The sequence below is a fragment of the Plectropomus leopardus genome, chromosome 19 (genome assembly GCF_008729295.1).
Source record: "Plectropomus leopardus isolate mb chromosome 19, YSFRI_Pleo_2.0, whole genome shotgun sequence".
In the NCBI taxonomy this organism is placed as follows: domain Eukaryota; kingdom Metazoa; phylum Chordata; class Actinopteri; order Perciformes; family Serranidae; genus Plectropomus; species Plectropomus leopardus.
Genome location: NC_056481.1, coordinates 16,289,971 through 16,309,829, shown reverse-complemented (window position 1 = coordinate 16,309,829; position 19,859 = coordinate 16,289,971). Strand labels below are relative to the sequence as shown.

The following is a 19,859-nucleotide window of genomic DNA, read 5'->3' as shown; positions in this document are numbered from 1 at the left end:
ACATTCCCATATAAGAATCTGCAAACACAGAATTATGACTTTTTGTTTCTTGAAAAATTACTTAAAGCGATTAATCGACTGACAAATTAATGGTGATTAATATAGAAGTTGACAACTAATTAATTTACTGTTGCAGCTCAACAAATTATGACCATTATCATGCTTCAGCAAGCACTAAAGTGAAACACAATGCAATACAATAAATAACATAAATACATTACAAAAGTAGCTGATATGTAAAAACAATGTGTGTAAAAGCAGTGCCAGATGTGAGGTACTATGATGCCACATCGTTTAGCCCCACTCCTAACTCTAATAGCTTTCATGCAGTCCTTTACGTCACTTCACTGTGCACAATGCACAACAGAGAAATATCCTGTTTGTATTCAGCGTGGTCAATGTCTGCTTTATGTGCCTTAACTGAAACCAGAAAAGCCTTGAACTGGAGCTGCTCCATGTATTGTTTTTTTTCTTCCTAACACTCTCTGTCTCCCCCTGCAGGCAGGTGCTGGTGGTGCTCTCTCAGCTGGAAGGAAATGCCGGCTTCTCCATCACCCACCGCCTGGCTCACCGCAAGGCAGCCCAGGCCTCCCTGGGTGACTGGACCCCCACCAAGGCCACCCACAGCCCTCAGCTCACTCCAGACATCGATGGCCTGCACCGGCCCAGGCCACTATGACCACCGCCCACTGTCACACACACAGACTATTATCCAATGTACTGTCAGACCACTGGAAAACCAGGCAAGGGAGGGCGAGTGGTGTGTGCAGCCCTAAAACGTGGAGAAAGATGTGTTTTTGTGTGTCTTTATTGGATGAACCCACATCTGAATGTAAAGCATAAATGGTGAAGCATGTACGTGCTGTCCTCCTAATGCTCCATAAATGCTTTCATCCGGCCCACGCGCACTCTCTCCCTTGCCAAGTGGATGTGCCATTACAGGATGAAATGAGGGAAGCGGGTCACATGGAATGACCTGGGCTTACTCACGGAAACATTTTTTTTTTTCACCCAGGCACCAACAGGATCCAGTTCAGACTACTTAAAAACTCTTTTTGGTACGAGCGCTGTACGCAGAACGGATGTCATCTCCTGAGTTTTGTATGCTTGGAAGACGACCCCGCTTTCCTCACAGAAGTCAGGGTGGAGTGCCGTAACTACTGAGCCATTTGCCGGGCCACAAACTATGAGCCAATCACCTGCAGCGATAAGACACTTAAACCACCGTGTCATCCACAAGGACAGCTAGCAAAGCAGAAACATAATGGGGAGTTAATCTCACCCAGCCCTCAGTACGGTACTTAATGAGCCAAACCCATATTCAGATTTTACCCACAGTCATACATGTTTTTTTATTTGAACGATACACATTGGTCTTACTTGTTTTATACCCGGCCCTTGTTGCTGTTGTTGTCCATATTTGTGTTTTTGAGGTCATGAAAAAAAGCCATCATTCATACAGTACTGTCTGTCTACGCTCCCCATCGTCACCGCAGTGCTGTCTAGCGCTCGCTCTAGCTCAGGACCAAACCCGTGATTTGTAGAGTAAAGCTGGAGTCAAGCAAAACCTCAAGCTCATGTTGTGGCAGGTGTAGTGTTCCCAGTTGTGGCATAGAGAGCTTTTACACTGACACATAATAGAATTCCCTCCCTTGCGTTTCAGTAAACTAACATGCAATTTTGTCTTTTTCCCTACAGACAAGCAACCACCCTTTTTTTGCTTCCTCTTACTTTAATTCATTTTCGCTCAGTTTAGGGTCTAAACGCTGGAGGCGAGTCGTTACATGACCAGCTTTGTAGTTTACCCCTCGGGCACGCTGGCTTTTCTCATCCACTTCAGACATCAGTTTATATCCGCACACATAAATTCACACTTGGGGGAACAACTCCCCTCACTAGATGTGTTATAAAGTGAAATTAATGCTGCTCCTTGCACTCTTGGATTGTGACACCCTAAATTTTGTGTCTGATCTTTTTTGTTGGTACTGAAGGTCAGCGAGTATTTTCCTGTTTCTCACACTTCAACAGTTTGCCAGTATTTTTGATTTAGTGTACTTAGGGAGTACCAGAGCTAGTTGCTGTTTGAACAGTCAGTTTGCCATAGGGGAGCTCCTCCGCCGAGCCGTCAAGTTTACTTTGGGAGGTCAGGGACCATTATTGTTTGCTTGGGTGCAGCGCGAGCATCTGGGCCACCCTCCCACAAGGATACACCGACCGCACATTAGCGACAGCACAGAGTCCTCGTGTAATAACAAATTACCATTTTGTCAAACTGCGTGCACACATAACAAGAGAGAGAAGGGACCCCTGAGACATGTTGTGACACAGAAAAGAGTTTTAGTTCCCTCGCAGTTTTTGGCTGCGTCGTTTCAAAGGACGGGCTGCCTACAGCTGTTTTTACCCAGGTCTTCTTTCAGGGGCCCCGCCCGCCTGTTTGTTCCAATTTCTCCAGTGTCAAAGCCATTACTCCAGCTTCACTAAGGATCCTTCAGTCCTCACCATGGCAACATAGATGTTTTAACAGAGAGAAGTGAAAGACTAACGCGGTACTATAGTAACAGGGTGGATAGGGAGACTTTTTTTTATTTTTCAAGTCAAAGTTGATGTCTTACTGTTGTTGAAATGGGGAAAGACTTGAAAGTCGATTAGCAAAATCGCTGAAGCCGATTTATTTCTCATGTTAAGATAATTTTGGGTCTAAACGTTGAAGTTCCCACATGAGATGAGTCAGTTTAGGATTTAAAGGTCCAGTGCAGAAATTGAATATAATATAATAAGTAAAGCTGGGTGATATGGCTTAAAAATAATCTTGTGATATGTTTAGGCTATATCACCATATAAGATGCAAAACAGGATATTTTTAAATCTCTAAACTACTGTAAACTACTAAAATACCCAAATACTAAATGAACTACAGTTACAACGAAGTTAGATAAAGTAGCTGCTGTTATAATAAAGTTGAATAAAATACTTTAATAATAAAGATGAATTAAATATTGTTATAATTAAATAAATCAAAGTGAAAACACTGGTGCTTTTATTTTGAAGCACCCAGCTCATCTCGAGCTGTAAGCGTTGATGTTCTTGCTGTGAACTTGTAACTTTCGGTCAAGCAACAGAAAGTTAAACTGTCACCATGGCGCCATTACTCAGGAGAATGTGGTTTAGATAGGCGGAGGAGTGTGTGTGACGCATCATGTCATCATGCCAAAGCGAGTCTCCCGTCAGTGGCTTTAAAAAATGACGTGACAGTGTATGCTCAGTGTTTGCGACACAGTCATTTTATACATCACATGTGGAACAGGCTGCAATACACGTGTATATTCGATATAAAGTATTTCTTTCTTGTATCATCACTTGAAAGTAAGAATCGTGTTTTTGTTTACTTAGAGTGAGCCGTGTATATCTTTGGCTGCCGTGGTTAGCAGTCCCTTCGCAATGAGCAGCATCGGAAAACACAGATTTTTGCTTTTGTTTTTCTGTAAAGCAATTCTTTTTCATTCAGTGTTTTTCCTGATTTAAATCACCATTTGTTTTAGAGAGGAGGAAACCTCTTTGGATAATCCAACTCATGGTAAAAACCTTCTGAATGTCTGGATCTGAAATTATCAGAGAAAGAAAGTGAACACACATCAGCGGGTGCTAGGCTGGCGGCTCGTCTCCAATGAGGCACATCAGAGAAACACCGATTTGTAACATGAAACTACTTTTTTCAATGTTTTTTTATCGGTTTAAATCGTTCGTTTTGAAGAAGAAGAGACCTCTGCAGATAATTCAGCTCCTGGTCATGAAACCCTGAAAGAATTCTAACCAGGAGAAATTTCAGCTGGTTGCAATCTGCACTCCTCATTGCGAGATGCAACTAAATCTTCCACACTGCTCCTTTAAGCTCAGCAACCTTGAGTTAAAAAAATGCTGCATCATCTCTTGAGCATCGTCCCTTTTTTGGTAGCATTGATGGTAAAAGGCAGCACTGTGTCCCATATGCTCGCAGTCTTACTCTGCACAACCACGTCTAGTAGGCTGTACTTCACGACGTCTTCAGGACAGCTTCTAAGAAAAACTACTACAGCAGTGTCATGTTTCTGTGATGGAACCTGACGCTGAAGTAGCTGTAAATATGTTTTCCAAAGAAACATAACGTGTAATGACCACTTTCAGACATTTGTCTGCCCTGTGTGAGCGTGTGCGTGGTCACAGCCAAGCAGCTGTGAACTTTTTAATTTATTTGTATAAGTGATTTGCAGGCCTGTTGTCAAAATATTGTTGCTGAATACTGGACTTATGAATGAAAGATAAAGGAATGTGATGATTTTATGGCTTTAGTTTGAGCTTGAGGAGAAATGAACCTGCACTGAAACACCTGCAATGACAAGGCACCTCAAAATTCAGTGTCACCGCTGGATCACTTTACATTTACATGAGATTTTTTGTTTTTTGTTTTATACTTGTTTTTTGTGTCATAATTGTCATTTTCTGGCTCTTACTGGTGTCCTATGAACCTACTCCTCTTCTGTGAAGTTGTGGTGGTGAACTGTTTTGTGCGTCAGGGGCGCCCCCTGCAGCCGGAGAAAAGCTGGTCACTCACAGACCAGAAACTCAACGCCTTTTTCTCTTCCTCTCCTTTGTCTGGTTCCCTCCTTGTAAATTGTACAGACTGCAAACTTAAGCCACACAAAAGATATAAAATGAAAAAAAAAAATCAACTGACCCTTTTAAACTTGTAAAAAAAAAAGTATGATAGTAGAAACAAAAAAATGAAACCTAATGCTGAAAATAATGGAACTCTGATGAATGTGATATATATTTTATTGATCTTTTCTGGGAGGGGAATATGAGTATATGTGTACAAACTTATGTATGTTTTAATTTTCAATCTCAGGTTCCGATGGACCAAATAAATTTTTTTAAATTAAATCAACATTTGTCTATATTACGGACATAATGGGGTTTTTTCAGCACACAAATTTTAATACTATAGTAGTTAGCAGAGATGGAACCAAGGCATTATTTTATATATCACAAGTCTTCACACCCAAGTCCTAAACTTTCAGTTTTGAGTCCTCATAATGCTTCAGAAGTGTCATTTTAACAATGGTGATAAATGATGACATTTTCAAGCTTTTTAAATAATAGACTTCATTTTTTGGATTTGGGAAAGGTAACAAGTATTTTAAAGTCAAAAGGCTCAAGTCCAAGTGAAGTCATAAGTCAGTGGTGTTTAAGTCCAGCTTGAGTTGTGATTTTATTTTGTCAAATCGAGTCTAAAGACTTAAAATGTGTAAGTCAAGTCTGACTTGAGTCAAAGTCATGTTTGGTAGAAAGTAAAAGGCTTTCTCAGGCCACCTGGTAGAATCATGAGAGAGCAGATATCGGTTGAGATTCTTTTTCCAGTTCAGGCTTTTGTTTTCGAGGAATAAGAGGAAATCAAAGCTTTCAAGCTGCAAATATTTAAGAGAAAAAAACAGTCTGATGAAAGGATGATGTATTTACATATCAGAAATGTTTTCCACTTACATGTACACTTGTTTACCACACTATTATTGATTCCACACATCCACTCTGTGATGTGTTTGCTATCGTCGGTTCCTCTGTGCTCTTCATTTCCTGCCCTGTGATGTGTCTCTTCTCATCTCTGAACTCTCTCCTCTCAGAAGACTGAGTGCATCTTTCGCAGGATGTTTCGAGTGGAATACATCTCTCTGGTATCTTGTGTTAATGTGCTGTTTGAGTCTCTTCTCCCAAACAGCCCCAAACTTCTCCCTTTCCACTCCTCTCTTCTTTTGCCCCCATCTCTCTCTTAGGCAAAGCCATCCAACTCCCTCTCCCTCTCAGCAGCCACCCCTCCCTCCCTCCCTCCTTCCTGACCTCAGATGCCAGGAGCACTTGATAGTCCCCAACCCGCCCCAAGCTATTTCCCCAAATTTGGCTCTGTGGTGGAGAGTTTATCTGGCCCCGGCAGAGCCACAGAAACACCGTGAAGCCTCCATGAGGTTGTGACATTCAGCACAAGGAGCCATCAGTCCTTTACTTCCACCAAGAAAACTCACCTGGAAGTCACTCATCTGAAACCAAAGGTATGAAAATATCTGTCTATGTCTTCAGTCATCCTCAGTTTGGAGTGTGTGGCAGGGCAGGGTGAAAATGTGATAATGCTGTGGCCAGATAGTCAGGGGACAGTCTTTGCATGCTGAAAACTTGTGTCACGGTCAGATATGTGATTAGAGACAGAAAAAAAAAGCTGCCCTCTCATGGGAAATCTGTTCATTTCAAACCCTGTGCCTCCCTGGTGTTCTGTAGATATGAAGCAGCTAATTAGATATAAGCCTTTCAATTTTGTCTGCATACATGATAAGGCTTAAATCATCCCCCAGCAACACTTGGTATGAAATTGAAAAGATACAGAGTTCCTCAAAGTAGGGGAAAAAGTTGTTTTCATGTAAAAACTGGAGCGGCATTCCGACTACAACAGAGTGTCTCAGTGTGATAAAGTATTTTTTGTGCAAGTCAGTTCTGTGCTGTGAGCTGTATGCAGGAGAATGCAGTTTGGCGAGTTGTCAAGGCCAGGTTAAGCACTGCTGTTCTTTCGAGAAAGGTATCTTTAATAACAATTAACAGGAAAGACAAATGTGCACACACTTTTTCAAATAGATGATTTTATAGTCTTGGGTGTTAGCTTCTAGTAAAATCTAAAGAAAGACCCGACCACAAGATGATCATATTTCTCTCCACTCTTATTTCCCCTCATGTCAGACCAAGTGAGTAAATCATGTGACATGCAAGTGGGGAGGTGGGGACGGGGAGTTTTTTGTCAAGGGCAGAGGCGTGATGGCTCGAGGAACATGCCAGAAGCAGCCTCCGCCTGTCTGAGAATCTGGGTGATCCTCTTGTCATGAGAGCATCTGTCATCAAGGCGCGAGTATGTGTGAGTGAGTGTATTTTAAAGCACAAAGGTAGCCAGAGCATGAATGTTGAGGAGAAATACCTTTGTCAGCCTTAAGATTAACGCAATTCAAAATAAGAAGTCTCGGTTTATGTATAGTCTGCTTCAACAATGTTTGGTTCGTACCCTTGAAAAAGTCATACTTGCATTATCAAGAGCATTTCAGACCCACTCAGTCTGGAGTCTTCTCAAATCTTCGTTGTGTCAGTGCAGTGTTACTTGCCTGTCAGGACACAAAGAACAAATACCTCTGTGAGGCTTGTGACTGTACAGTGTGTCCTTCCAACATTTCCAGCCCTGCTTCTTCTCATTTGTCAGTCTGACCTGGTAGAGTGGGGGGTCCCTGTCTCTCACATCCCACTGACTCCGCTCTCTGTCTTTCAGTAGGCACAAAAATACTTGTTAACCCATGGATCGGATGTTTTTAAATGTCATAGGGAAGCTATGCATGTGTTGCTACAAATGGCTGTGACAAAAAAAAAACAGTCCGGGTCCAGTTTAAAGGGTCAGTTCTCTCCTAAATAAAAAATACATATTTTTCCTCTTACCTGTTGTGCTATTTATCAGTCTAGATTGTTTTGGTGTGAGCAGCGGAGTGTTTGAGATTCATGCTTCCTTCTACTTGGTGATTTGGTTGGTGCGTGTAGTTTGGCAGAGGGAAAATAGTTTGCACATTAAACTGCTCACAGTAAAGTCTGTGGATTATCTTAAGTAACAGGTGAACATTTCTGGGAAGAGACATTGCTGTTGGGTTTTTGAAATGTCATTTTTGGTGCTTTGAGCGCCACAAGCTGAGTGCCATCTAGTTTTTATGATAAATAGCGCTACAGGTAAGAGGGAAAATATGTATATTTGATTTGGAAGAGAACTGACCCTTTAAGTGGCACATCCATGACTTTAAAGGCTTTTTCAGGAAACCAGAACATGATTTTACAACTGCAAAGTTATCAAAACAGCAATTATTTAATCTTTTGTTGTGACAATCATGAGGTAAACTATGAAGATGGTGGTTGTGTTGTGAAAGAAATCTACAAGGAATGTGCACTTGCACATGTGCGATTAGCCAGGATGACTGAGTTGTGGTCCTGCAAAAGTTGATCCAGGTTCAGCTTTTTAATTTTTTTAAGCTCTGGCAAGGCCCAGCATGTGATGTCACAGTGTCATTGGTTACACCTGCGCATCATTACATTAAACCACAGGAGAAGACAAAAACACAGTTTCTAGAGGGTGTTTAGTTACTCTTTAAATGTCTGTCCACCCTTTGAAATGCACCACTCATTAGGAATAGATGTTCAGTAGTGTATAAAACAATATCAAGTGTTAATGTGATGATTTATTCCTCTTATAGTTGGAAATTAAAGGCCAGAACATGGCATCCCAGATCCCCGCACTCCAACAGCCGGACGCTCCAAGGACTGACAGTGTCTTTTCTGTCCTGTCCGGCTTTTACTCTCTGGACTCTGGTGTTCCTGGGCTCTCTCAGGTCATTCTCAACAAGCTCAACATGAAGGACTACGGAGAATACAGGTTAAAAACTGCACATGCTACCCTGCTAATTTACATGTTTATTTTCAGTTTGATTTTCATATCACCAAGACTTTGATTGACACCTCTTTGTGTTACTTTGTCTTCTGCAAATACGTCTGACTCTACAAAGGGCTGCTGTTGAGGGAAAGGTTAAAGGAGTCTCGTTCCGCAACTACAAGGAGATGTTCAAGAAGATGGAGGAGACCTTCGAGTTCTGCGCCAGCTGCCACAAACTCCCAGCTAATCTCACCGAGGGTCAGACCCTGAAGCGTTGTGTGAAGTGAGTGCCAGTTAACACTGATTAAAATTAATCATTGTTGACAATCAGACTGAAACTTACACCGTTCTGTGGTCGGCTCTATCGTCACCCAATGGGGCATTGTTTTTGGCAGTGTTGTGCGATAGCTGTCATGTGTAAAGCATTACCAGTTGTATCAGTGACAGAATGATAGGCCACCAAGGTGCAGGCAGCTCTACAGCAGTGGACTTTGGCCAATGGCAAATATAGCTAAGCTCCCTGATTGTGTTTCATCTGCAGCTCTGCAGCTTATTAAGAGACGTTTAATGCAGTTCATAAAGTCACACCATCGCAGAGTGTATTTCAAAGAGTGTGTTGAGAATATGGAGTGCAATACGGTACGCTGCCTCATTGTTCTCGTGTCTCATTTTTCTTTTGGCTCTCTGCGTCTTGCTCCTTTTTCTAACTCTTTCTCTCTCTTTAATTCACACACACTCACTTACCCCCAACTTTCTAGCATGTGTGTTCCCTTGAAATTCTCAGCTGCCACTGCCTCTTTCAGAAAAGTTACTGGTAGCAGCAGGCAAAAAAACAGCACATCTGACAAGAAGAACCCTTTGATATTTGACCACTCTTCCAGGCCCTGACTGTGATTTTCTATTTTTCATTCTCATTCTGAGTCACATTTATATATTTAAAGCTGAGGTAGACTTTCACTGCTGAAATGTTTTATACTTTACCTTTCAAGGGCACCTGTGTTTTCTCACCTTGTTTTGCCTCCCTTTGTCCACTTGTAAGCCTCCTTCGGAGGATTAGTAAGCCCAAAGTGTACCATGACAGAACACGTAGGCTGATAAATGATTTTATGTAAATGCATATGCCTCGAAGGCTGCAAATGATTTCAGGGTAAAGTAATATAGTCTCCCAAAGCACCAACTGGCGCTGGCTGTCAGACCTCTAATCCAGCACATTACCTCGCCACTTAAACTGTGTGACAACACAAAAGCCCACATCCGCACAAAGAGGTCTTATAATCAGTAATAAATTCCAGCCTTTACCTACAGCACGTGTTTTTGCCTGTCGTCTTAAATAGGGCAGAATTCATCTCCGGGGTCACGATTTCACAACTGAAGATCTGATATAAACACGGCTTCTAGATGGATGTAAGATGCTATTTTTGTCTTGGCACGGACAAGACATTCTCGCTGATCAGCCAACGTAAAGGAGACTTTCATAATATATGATGCGCTCATCATATATCACGCATATATTTTGTAATGGTCCACAGTTAGGTAATTGATAGCAGTGCTTTATTTAGCATAAATTCTTGAAGCAGCAACTATTTTTTAAAACTCAATCCATCACTGATGCATACTTCAGATCCGCCAATTAGAGCCACTGTTATTGTCTGAAAAGTACAGTGGATCAATGCCACCTCGAACAAGTTACTAAATTACTATAATGGACCTGGTGGACTAACTCACCAGCCAACAGTTTTAGCATTAAGACTGCATTAACATTAACACATTTCTATCTTTAGAGTCTTGCCACTAGCACGGCTAAATATTAAAAGAACAGTAAAGTGGATAATGTACAACTTTGTCAATTAAAATTTTCCTTTTTTTGTTTAACTTTTATGTATCATTTCTTTTCGTTGAATTTCTCTGCATTGCTTTTTCTCCCACATTTCTCCCACAGGTGCTTGAATGTGTACTACTGCACCAAGGATTGTCAGAGAAAGGACTGGCCTCAGCATAAAAAGGTCTGCAAGAAGCTGCGCCTAGTGGCCATTGACAGACTAGTGGAGTGGCTGATGTTCACTGGTGAGAGATGAAAAGGCGGTGCCGCCGAAATTGAAATGCCATAATAGCTTGTTTGAGTTCACAAAACACAAAAATCATTCATCATCATTAATGAGATGGTGTATTTTAATGATGAGCTGCAGAAATTAAATGCCTGAGAGACAAAAACTGACAGAAAGTCACAGCGCAGTGCTGGTGCTTTTTTGAAATTTTAATTAAAGTTCCTCAGCCTTTGAATCTCTCTGATTGCTTTTCAAACACCATGTAAACGTGCCAGACAGAATCGACACTGATCTGTGTCCTCAGTTTTGTGTCCATAAAATCTATCATAAATGTTCTGCCACTTACGCAGGAGACCTCCCATTCCCCACTGAGAAATGGTCCAAGTCAGCTGCTGAGGTGAAGAATTGGGATGACTGGCTTCCCATGCAAGGAGACCTCACACCAAGTCTTGACGCAATTTTAACTGGTGCCAACATGACAACCCTTTGGAAGAACGCCAGCAGGCAGAGGCCAGATGACTCTGACCTGCAACAATCTTTATGGCGGATTCAGAGCGAGTTCCTCTCTCGAGTTCTCACAGTTGGGATGGCCGTGCAACACTTTGGCCTCAACCCGCATGCTAAACCTCTCACTATTCACTTAGCGGGGGCATCACATAATGAGACAATGGGAGCCAGACTGACAGACTATGACGAGCTGAACAAAATGTTCCCTGGACACCAGGGCATAGAGGTAGTCATGGTGGGACCAGAGGTGGTGGACGGACCCATCATGAGGCCTCCTCTCAAGGCGTTCGGCCCCAGGCAGAGGGTCTTCATCAGTGCCTACAAGGGCCTGTATCACCAGTTCTGGGAGGAGCTGGTGGAGCAAGAGGAAGCAGCCAAGCCAGATTTGGTGGTTGGATTTCATCCTGGTACGTACATCCAACATCCTTCCAAACATGAACAAACAAAAAGTAAGAAATGTGACTGCACACGGCCAGCCATTAGGAATTAGCAATAGGCATTTGGGCAGAGAAAAGTAAAATCAAACCAATTTATGCTATTCCAACACTGGTTAGGGACCCCATTACACAGTAATATAGAATACAATGTTTTGGTTAGAAACTGTACTTTATTTTAGGGGGGTAGGGGGGTGGCTGGGACAAAATGCATGACTCTCCCTTCACCATAAATTAACATATTTCACAGCTTTAGGCTATGATAAATGGTGTGCATTGGGATTTTTTTTAGAGAAAACATAACTTCAAAACTCAGTCATGAGTTTTAATATAGAATACAACCACATAAAATTAATTGTCCCTCTGCCAGGCCAAATCAAAAAACATAACCCCCTCCCCAGTGTTTAATAAAACTGTATGAGGCACTTCCCTTGTTTTGCACCACCCTCTCCCCTCTGATAAAAGCCCCTAATGCAGCTCTCTACCTCACTAAAATGCCCACTACAGCAGGTTTTATTGCTAATAGTCTGCCTACACCTCACCTGCAGCTCCTCCTATCATACCTGGTCCTTCCTCACATTTTTTGGTCAGATATTGGGCCTTTGTCTCTGTGCTCCTTTAATTATCTTGTTCACTCTGCACTCTGGCTTTTCCTTTGGGGATTTTTTTTGTGAGGCATTTTGACTGAGCTCGTCAGGCGGCACACATCTTTATATCCGCGGCACGTTTGTTGTGCACATCTCTGACTTTCACCGTCAGATGGACAACCCTGTTTCGCAGTGAGTGCTGGGGGCGGAGTATCAGATGATAAGATTGAAGTGTTTCATTGAAAACAATCATGTATTTATCATGTAAATACATGAATTATATTGCAAGTAGTAATACAAGTCAGTAAATAAATTGTCGCACTTGAGTGCATTTAATGGTTAACCAAAGACCCTTTCATGCCCCCCCATTTGTAGCCTTTGACCCTTCCCCTAATAGAGGGCCTGACTGTGCAACCACTAAAATCTTGATTTTAAAACAAGACTTTCATCTCAAAATGCTTTTAAATCAAACACTAAGGCACATAATGATCACTGCAGCTATTAATAGAAACTGTTCTGCTTAAGTGGTCAGCTGTCTTGGAGAACCGGTGACTTTTCCCCCCTTTATGCTCATTTGACAATTACCTCTTGCAGAGAACAGAGCAGGCAGGAGACATGTAACTCACTAGATCTGGCCTATTCATTAGCGCCAAGCTTTTATTGGGGATTTGGGTGATTAATGGGAGCAGCTGGGAAAGAGGCTTCTCATTGCTGGACTCAGCATAATGTCAGTAAGCTGCCCTTTTGAAAGCGCCCCCACCTCCCCGGATTCATTAGAACAGCACAAGACTCAGTTGTGTGCAAAATTGTAAACAATCGTACAATTTTTTTATTCACAATTCCAGTTTTCTGTGTTTTGGATATTACTTTTGGAATACTCTCTCTCTCTCCACTTCACAGCATGAAAGACATCTGTCCTCTGCTCTCTCACTGACAGCCACCTCATTAAAGTGGCACTATAACCCTACACCCAGTGAGCTCTCGCAATGAATCTGATCTGTGACCCTTTAACCCGTAAAGCAGAAGTTAAGCCTCGACCCAACTGCACCCAGAACCCCTGGCTTAGTTATCACCGTGGGCTCCACTGGAGCTAAATATACAGGACTCAGTCATCCTGCGAGTAAACTGCCCGAGTGCCTGGCTGTGTTTCATACTGCAAAGCTGTCAGAGCGCTGCATTATGACACTGTTTAAGTGATAGGGGAGCAGGCAGCGTGACGAAAGGAACGAAAGGAATAGAAAGGAAGGTGTGAGGCTAAAGTCACAAAGAGAATGAGAGAGAGGAAAAGGCTGCTAGGAAGCAGTAAAAAGACAGACATTGACCTTAGAGAGTCAGAGACGGAGGGGTCAGCTGTCAGCTCTCACAGGAGACGGATGCTGACTGAGTAACATCATGCATACAAAGATAGACCACCAAAAAAGGTGCCTTGTGATAGCTGTTTTTCCATGAAATAAACTGGGTTTTCATACTCCTAAAACTTTAAAACAATTAAATCTACACATGGTCATGAATTACCTGGAAAAAAATTCCAGGCCTGGAAAAGTCACGATAAAACAGTAAAAGTTTTGGAAAAATCATGGAATTTTCTTGTGTGTAATGAAATAATGTCCATATAAGGCTAACATTTACCTTATAAATGACCTGGAAAAGTTTTTAAATCTTGTCAACATATGTGGAAACCCTGTGTATACCATTAACAGCAACTTTATCCACCATATGGCCCACATTCACACTGCAGCAGGCAATTATTGCAGTCATTAACAGTCAGACTGTACCGTCTCTTTGTCACCTTATCTCCTGAAGGTCTAAACGCCTAAACGCTTACTCCCTGTTAAATGTTTTATCATGATGAGCAGTGTAACCTCGGGGATGTTCGTATCATGGCATGCATTATTCAAATCAAAATCCTCATTCTCTGCAGTTTGAGTTTCTCAGAAAGATGTGGCAGGAGGTGGATAACATGATACCATCTGTGTGCAAGTATCATGGGCCTTACAGTTCTCTGCCTCTGTGGCATGCTCTGGGCCCCCCAACTCACTTACAACCAGTAAACACTGCAGTGATGTTCTGAGCAGCTGATGCTTTCATAAATTCATAACATGCATAGTTTTTGCAACATGCTGATCCGCGATTTTGAAATTCTCATGGACAATCTAATAATGTGAGACTTTATTGATCAAAGTGTTGAAATTCTCTGTTTGCTTCCTGGTTTTGTCTCACTCAAGGACACTAAAGCCGGATGGATTTACAGTATTTGCCGCCACTGTGGCTTGAACCTCAGTCATCTGGTTGAAGGGCGACACACATCACACTACCCTGCTTTTCATTAGAGAAAAAAACATACTACTGATATAAACCCGCATCAGGGAAAAGTGACATCTGTCAGTTAATATGCTAAAGGATTATGAAAGCCAACCCGGAATATAGCCAGACCACTTTACTGGATTGTCTCTGTGCGAGAGTGTCCTAAATTTTCCACTTGTGTGGTGCAAGGTTAAGTTGGAACAAGCTTTCTCCAGCCCAGCTGAAGTTTTCTAAATGAGGTCAGCTTGTTTGGAGCAAGATAAACTTTGTCATATTGACCGATAATTAGGCTGACTGCAAAACACTGTCAGTCAGACATTCAGAAGGAAATATATCCCAGCTAAGAAGAGAGAGACACGGCCGGCTGGAGACTAATCAAGCATGATATGTTCGATCTTCACCTCGCTAAGGAGAAAAAAGTAAAGTTTTCCCCCTCGTTACTCTGTAAAGACTCACATGGAGAGAAACAGACAGTGTTTTTTAATGTCAGTGTCATTCAGCTGACTTATTCAGGGAGGTATGTGGGCTACAATATGTTGCAAGAGTGTCTTTTACTTAATTAAAGGCCCTGGAAACAGTTTTCCAAACAGCCGCTGGCTGTTATTGATGAGATACAATATGTTCATATTGTTTTTTGCAAAGTGCATTTTATTGTTGTTGTTATTATTATTTTTGTGCTCTTCTCTCTGGGTTTCAGTGGGCGGGGCTCAGGTGTCACATGCCGTTGTGCGCCATTCAGTGTTTAGCAACATTTAAATAAAAAATTAAAAAAGGTAAATCAATCGCCAGAAAAAAAATGTTTGCATTGTATGTTTCTGCAAACCACGAATATATAACATTTGTATGATATTATGTAGTGGATATGTTAACTTTACTCTCTTTCAAAAAACACTGTGGTTAAAGCTACAGTAGGTCACTTTATTAAAGAATATTTGCTGAAGCTGCCACTATATCCTGACAATAGCACATGAGACAGATAATCTTTAAAACAAACAAACAAAAAAAACAGGTTCTCCTCATTCTCTGTGGCATTTGCAAGAATTCAGCACACATGCTCAGTACCTTCAGCACACAATTTCACTTCTGGCTTTGGTGTTTAATCCTTTCAGGTCCTGTTGCTCTCTCAGAAATGTTGCTCTGATGTTTATTTTTGTTTTATATCAGGCATGGTTTAACTCTTTCCTTTTAGATTGCTGTTGGCTGTCTGTCTTCTTCTGTTGTCTCTGCAGTGTAGGTTTGCGCTGTTGCTGGCTATGAAGTGTGTGCACGAGCAGTGATTGACACTCTGATAGCTTGGTGGTTGTTTTTGTTTAGAGACAGTAGATTATTGCAAATGCCATTTGGACAACTAGGAGGACCCAGCTGAACCTAATCATTTGTCCTCTGTGCTACTATCAGGACATAGTGGCAGTTTCAGTAAATATGACAAAGTCACCTACATTAGCTTTAAGGTGTGGTTATGTTTAGGCACAGCAACCGCTTTGGTTATTGAAAAGATCGTGTTTTGGCTTGAAACACTCAGTTTTGGTGGCACAGTTGCCAGTGGAAATGCTGTTGATGTCTCAGTGGAAAACAGCTGGTTTTGTTGTTTTGTCGGTGTGAAACGGTTGTCTGCAGCTTGGCAGGCATCTCGCCCAGTTGTCACGCCATCCATCAACCCCGCCACCTACCCATGACAAAGTCAGCTCATATACATGGAGACCTGTGTCACTTAAGGATCACTATAAACGTTGATAAGATACTTATAAAGGATACAAATGTAACGTTATCTCTGATCCCTCTTGCATATTATTTGAAGAATGTCAGGTTTTGCCGTCACACGGGAGATTTAGAGTCGCACAGGCTCGACTGACAAGGTTGTGAAATGCGTTCCTCAGTCTGTCAACCTATTAAATCAGAGTATGGCTTCTAAGTGGCCTCAGTTTACCTGAGTCAAACACTAAATTTAATAGGTGATGACTTTCATAATGTCTGTTATGATTGGCTGTGTTTATTGTATGATTTTGTTGTTTGGCCAGATGTTTTGTATTTATGTGAAACAGTTGATGTCCTGGGACACTAGACACATTTCAGAGTTATTTCTGACAGTAAAATGATATGGAATCTAATTTAAAAGTATCCATGGTTTGCAGAAACATACAGTGTCAACATTTTCTCCTGGCACCTGGGCTGGCAAAACTGCTGCTGGTTGTTTTATTGTTATATTACTGACCGTGCAACTTCCTGAATGGATGGTCTGGTTGTTGCTTTCACAGCACACTGTTTCGCAACTTCTCCTGTCCTATTTCAGAGCCTTCTCATGTATCTCTCACACATGTCTTTCTGTGATGTTTTACACAGGTTTCCATGCTAACCAGGGTCTGGTAGAGGGTTGGCTGCCCACACTTCTGCTGCTCAGAGATTATAACATCCCTTCCTTCTTCACTATGTACAGGTCAGTCTGAAACATACACTCCTTTTGCATTTTTTAGTAGTGATAATAATATCCATTGCATAAGGTTAATATTAGGGGTAAGACAGATTATTGGCCCAATTATCGTCATTTTATTTTAATGATCACCAATAAAATTAATAAAGTAAAAAGTGCAAAGAAAGTGTCAGCATGGGAGGAACTTTTACTTTTTAAAACCTGAAGGAGCTATTTTCATTTATTCTTTTTGTCTGTTTGTTTAAATTTTCACTTTATTTTATAAAAATAAAAGTTGCTGTAAACTTGCTGTACATGATGTTAATTGTTTCAGTTTTTGATTAAACATTTACTAAAGGGAGTTAAACAAACTTTTGTGTTGGATTTTGTTATATTCCAAATTCTTAATATTGACAGAAAGATTTTCATTTCTATTTAAGTACATATCGGTCTCATTAACTATTAATAATTGGTATTGGCATTGAAAAAGCAATATTGTTCAGTCCCCTAGTAAATATGTATAGTGCATCCTGCCCTCCTCTATGGCACTTCTTTTTCACCCATGCATCATGTGTGGTCTACCTACTCCTCTCCTACCTGACCTCATCACCGCAGTCTTCAGTCTCAATGCAGTTATCGAGCCCACATCACACTACTCCTTCCACACTTCACAATCCTTCCCTCTGGTGGCAAATACCAGTTTCCTGTTTGTACAAAGGCCAAGTTGAAGAAAAGATTTATTTCTTCTGCTGCAGGCGCTCTCAGCAAACTCCCCCTGTAGACTGTAACTTGATGATATAGCAAAGTTATTGATGTTGTTCTTCCTCTCTTCTGTTGTTGCTGCTCCCCTGTAATTTCTTTCGAACTGTTTTCTTGTGGGGTGGATGTTAAAATAAGTCTGCCAGGTGTTTAATCTCTTTTCGGCCTCTCATGAGGACCGCAAAACTTACTTGATTAATGGATTCCTCGGCTATCTCATTGTCTTAACAGCGAGATGGAGCTCAAGTGCTCACTTCAGATCCTGTTGGAGTTGGAGATGCACATCAGGGACAGCGGAGCCAATCCGTTCACCTCACAGAAACCAGAGCAGGTCCAGTCGTGCCCCAACAAAACCCCGGTCTACTGCAACTCTCATTACATCTGTTTCCAGGGACTGCAGCCTCAAGCAGAGGACTTTGGGTCAGACAATTAAGACCCCATTATGTGGAAAATCAAAGCCTGTTTGGGGTGCCACAAGTCCTCCCCTTTAAAGAAATGGTTTTCAAATTAGGATTTTGGGATTTTCCTGGGGTCTTTGGGTGCCTTTCTGCAGCTCGTTAGAGGTGGACATTGCTCAGCTGTGCTGCCACAGAACATTAAATGAGAAAAACACACTCTCACTGCAGCAATCGTGCACAAAACACACTGAAAAAATTATTAATTCATGAGACAGATAACAGAAATCACACAAAGCTCATTATGGAGGATGATGGCACCCAGGGGCACCAGCGGGGCACAAAGGTTTGTACGCTGTCGGTGCCCCGAGGTGGCATGTTAGTTGCATATAAAGGGTCAAGGATGTACATATGTAATGAGTTCAGACATTATTTGACGGTTCTGTGTAATTCGTTCTGTGGCTAGACGTATTCCCAAATCTCACAATAGCTGCATGAAATCAGCTCATATGCATACTAATGTAACACATGATCTAAGATGACACCTAAATAAATGATACAGTGCTGCAGTGCTTAAATGTGCTTTATTTTGTTTATTTAGTTTTTATTCGTCACTGAACTCTGAATAGTGAGTCTCTGGAGTGTGTGATCACTGCAGACAATATAATGGTTTATAATGGTCACTGGAGACTCCCCAATAGGCCATCACTATCTCCTAACAATAAAAAAAGGCCAAAACGTCAAGCAGCAATTGTTTGACAACAATTTTTCAGTTCAAGGTTGAACAGAAATGCAATTTAAAAACAATATGAGCCGCAGGCTTAAAATTACCATGAAATAAGTCTGATTGTCTCAAAACTAAAAAAATTAGGGGATTTCATTAAATTGCAAGGTATGGACAAATTACAGGATTTTGTCTGTAGAAGCTTAAAAATGCCACTTCATGACTACAAAACAACTCCAAGACCCATTTTCTGTGAAGGGTTTAAACAATGGTCTGTGTGCCCTCTTCACTTGTTCATACTTCCACATTTATTTTCCTATAGTTTCACAGGAAGCCAGTGATTAGGCACATTAGAACAATCTTTGTATGAAAATCCTTCTGTATCTTCTGCCATCTTTAACAATGAGAAAAAGGCATTCTGCTGCTACTTGTTGGATTAATGTGTCGAAAATAACTCTCTTTAATGACACTGTTATCAATGCGTTAAACATAACATTACACCTTCATCTGCATGCTTTCCCTGTTTTGCTTCATTAAGGAGGGAAATGTGTTAATGCTTGAAACAGCCTTTACAATGTGACACTGTCCTCTAGTGGATAAAACTTGTAAAAGCACAAAGAAAGGATGGTTGGTGTTGAAATATTGAGGCTCGGGGTTTCATTAGTGGCCATATGGGCTATTAGCTGAGGAATGCCATTTAGGTTAATATACATGAATAAATATGCACATTAAGTAAATAAATATGACTATGTTATAAATTATGAGATAAACTACACAATAAATATAGAAGACCAGGACTGGTTGGCACACTTTTCAGTCTCTGCTGTATTTGTTTGGCATAATTTATGTTAGAATATTCTAACCATCAGCAAATGAAAGGTTTATGTTTCCAGTATAAATTAATATGTTTAAATGTACACAAATCTTTCATAAAATTAACTGATTTGTAATTTAAGTCATGTTGTGCATTGGTGTAAACCTGCCCCATCAGGAGGCTCACTGGCAAAGTTTTAAAATGTTATAGTTACAAAAACATCATGCAACCAACAGAACCAATGTGAACATTTTCCAAATGTCTAATTATCTTTGACACTGACCATTCAAAATATATAAACTTTGTTTTTTAACGTTAAAAATAGTTTTCATTTCTCAGAATACAGCAACTGTTAATTATTTCACTTAGCCAACCAGCCCTGCTCACATTTGAACCTAACTTTATCATGAAATTAT

The 19,859-nt window shown here is 41.1% G+C and overlaps 2 protein-coding genes across 2 annotated transcripts in view; both read left to right on the top strand.

The window, feature by feature from the left end:
• The window catches only part of capn15 (calpain 15), a 54,349-nt gene extending 49,598 nt beyond the window's left edge, over positions 1 to 4,751 (top strand). The window contains exon 12 of the mRNA XM_042507273.1: positions 502 to 4,751. Coding sequence (XP_042363207.1) covers positions 502 to 679 — 178 coding nt within the window. The 3' untranslated portion in view covers positions 680 to 4,751. The remainder of the gene's footprint in view (positions 1 to 501) is intronic.
• LOC121958381 (putative protein MSS51 homolog, mitochondrial) lies at positions 4,744 to 18,477 on the top strand. Its single transcript, XM_042507274.1, has 7 exons — positions 4,744 to 6,077; positions 8,292 to 8,470; positions 8,601 to 8,750; positions 10,407 to 10,531; positions 10,863 to 11,426; positions 16,685 to 16,778; positions 17,742 to 18,477. Exons 2-7 carry the CDS (start codon positions 8,313 to 8,315, stop codon positions 17,941 to 17,943), a joined length of 1,293 nt encoding a protein of 430 aa, XP_042363208.1. The 5' UTR covers positions 4,744 to 6,077; positions 8,292 to 8,312; the 3' UTR covers positions 17,944 to 18,477.
• Positions 18,478 to 19,859: the final 1,382 nt, after the last annotated feature.

Coding starts and splice junctions, on each gene's coding strand:
- LOC121958381 (XM_042507274.1), top strand. CDS start 8,313: ATGGCATCCCAGATCCCCGCACTCCAACAGCCGGACGCTCCAAGGACT. Junction 10,532..10,862: donor GGAGTGGCTGATGTTCACTG/GTGAGAGATGAA, acceptor CCACTTACGCAG/GAGACCTCCCATTCCCCACT. Junction 16,779..17,741: donor TCCTTCTTCACTATGTACAG/GTCAGTCTGAAA, acceptor TTGTCTTAACAG/CGAGATGGAGCTCAAGTGCT.